At 41.8% G+C, this 2366-nt stretch overlaps 1 protein-coding gene across 1 annotated transcript; it reads left to right on the top strand.

The window, feature by feature from the left end:
- Window positions 1-542: 542 nt before the first annotated feature.
- On the top strand, window positions 543-1487 carry LOC133261500 (olfactory receptor 5G3-like). Its single transcript, XM_061439976.1, has one exon. It carries the CDS (start codon window positions 543-545, stop codon window positions 1485-1487), a length of 945 nt encoding a protein of 314 aa, XP_061295960.1.
- The last annotated feature ends 879 nt before the right edge of the window (window positions 1488-2366 follow it).

The raw sequence follows: 2366 nt of genomic DNA, 5'->3' as shown, positions 1-2366 counted from the left end.
AATAAGATTAAACATGAAAGGTAGTTCATATACAAATTTGTAACTTGAAAGAGTTTTAGATAACAGGCTTGGACTCTTTGTGGCAAACAATAGAAATTAATGGTGAATCACCCAAGTTTATACAGGATCTTGCGCAAACGGCCCTGATCTAGTATGTGTGTGTGTGCTCAGTCATTCAGTCATGTCTGACTTTTGCGACCCCATACTGTAGCCCATCAGGCTCCTCTGCCCTTGGGATTTTCCAGGCAAGTATCCTGGAGCAGGTTACCATTTCTTACTCCAGGGGTCATCATGATTCAGGGATTGAACCCATGTCTCTAGTGTCTCTTGCACTGGCAGGTGGATTCCTTACCACTGCACCACCTGGGAAGCCTAACTTAGAATCTGGGAATATTATTTTCTAGTTCCAGAGTGTTTCAGTAATTGTCTATTGTAGACCTATTTAACAGAACCTTTTATTGGCTTAATATGTTATTTGTAACTCAATGATTGTTTTTCATAAAAAAAAAAAAATCTTTCTTATAACAGATTGCAGATGACCAATGGAAGATCAGAATCAGACGACCGTGACTGAATTTCTTTTCTTGGGCCTCACAGATCATCTCTATCAGCAGATTGTTCTCTTTTTCATTCTTCTTTTTTTCTATCTTGCCACTCTGGGTGGTAACTTGGGGATGATCACTCTCATATGGATTGATCCCAGACTCCACACTCCTATGTACTTTTTTCTTAGCCACTTGTCCTTTGTAGACTTGTGTTCCTCTTCTTCCATTGCCCCCAAGATGCTGTGTGATATCTTTGTAAAGAAAAGAAGCATCCCTTTCATGGGTTGTGCTGCACAGATGTTTTTCTTTGGTCTTTTTGTGGCCACTGAATGTTTCCTGCTGGCTTCCATGGCCTATGATCTATATACAGCCATCTGTAAGCCCTTGTTGTACACACTCATTATGTCCCAGAGGGTCTGTGTGCAGCTGGTTATAGGCCCTTATGCTGTGGCTCTTATAAGCACCATGACTCATACAAGTCTCACCTTTTGCTTACCCTTCTGTGGTCCAAATGTTATCAATCACTTTTTCTGTGATATTTCACCACTGCTTTCCCTTGCGTGTGCAGACACCTGGATCAATAAGTTGGTGCTTTTCACCTTGGCTGGAGCAATAGGAGTGCTCAGTGGCCTGATCATCATGATCTCCTATGTTTGCATCTTGGTGGCCATCCTGAGGATCCAGACTGCCAATGGGAGGAGGAAAGCTTTCTCTACTTGTTCTTCCCACCTGGCAGTTGTCTCCATCCTAGGTGGAACTCTTTTCTTCAATTATGTTCGACCTAGCTCATGTTCCTCCCTAGATATCAATAAAGTGATTTCCCTCTTTTACACTCTGATTACCCCCATGTTGAACCCCCTGATCTATAGCTTGAGGAACAAAGAGGTGAAGAATTCATTCAGTACAAAGTTTGAAAGGAAAAACTGTCTGATTGGTAGGTGAAATAGAAGTCTATTAATGTTTTAGTGTAGATGTTGGTGCAGAACATTTAGTGATAAGAACACTAGCCTGGAAATCTGAAATTTCATGTGAGTCCTGGTTCTGCCTATTCAAGACGATTTGAGAGATGGTGTAGTTCTTAAGGTTTTTTTTCTGTTCCAATCTTGTTCTTTGTCACATGAGAATGGTTTAAAAACAATATAGAAATGAATTGAGAATATAAATATAAAAATATACTAGAAGAAACTGAGTATTTGTACAATTGTGGATATGTGAATTCTATTTAAATTGGGCAAACTCAATGTTACAAGGAAACTTTAATGTACCACAGTCAGTGTTAAAGAAAAAATAATGAAACAAAAGAGACTATTTATGCATGTGACCCAAGTGACGGATTGTATCTCTCTTCAGTTCAGTTCAGTTCAGTCGCTCAGTCATGTCTGACTCTTTGCGACTCCATAAATCGCAGCACGCCAGGCCTCCCTGTCCATCACCAACTCCTGGAGTTCACTCAGACTCAGGTCCATCGAGTCAGTGATGCCATCCAGCCATCTCATCCTCTGTCGTCCCCTTCTCCTCCTGCCCCCAATCCCTCCCAGCATCAGAGTCTTTTCCAATGAGTCAACTCTTCGCATCAGGTGGCCAAAGTACTGGAGTTTCAGCTTTAGCATCATTCCTTCCAAAGAACACCCAGGGCTGATCTCCTTCACAATGAACTGGTTGGATCTCCTTGCAGTCCAAGGGACTCTCAAGAGTCTTCTCCAACACCACAGTTCAAAAGCATCAATTCTTCAGCGCTCAGCCTTCTTCACAGTCCAACTCTCACATCCATACATGACCACAGGAAAAACCATAGCCTTGACTAGACGGACCTTTGTTGGC

Source organism: Bos javanicus, chromosome 15 (assembly GCF_032452875.1).
Source record: "Bos javanicus breed banteng chromosome 15, ARS-OSU_banteng_1.0, whole genome shotgun sequence".
Taxonomy (NCBI): domain Eukaryota; kingdom Metazoa; phylum Chordata; class Mammalia; order Artiodactyla; family Bovidae; genus Bos; species Bos javanicus.
This window is presented reverse-complemented; position numbering and strand designations above follow the sequence as displayed.

Coding starts and splice junctions, on each gene's coding strand:
- LOC133261500 (XM_061439976.1), top strand. CDS start 543: ATGGAAGATCAGAATCAGACGACCGTGACTGAATTTCTTTTCTTGGGC.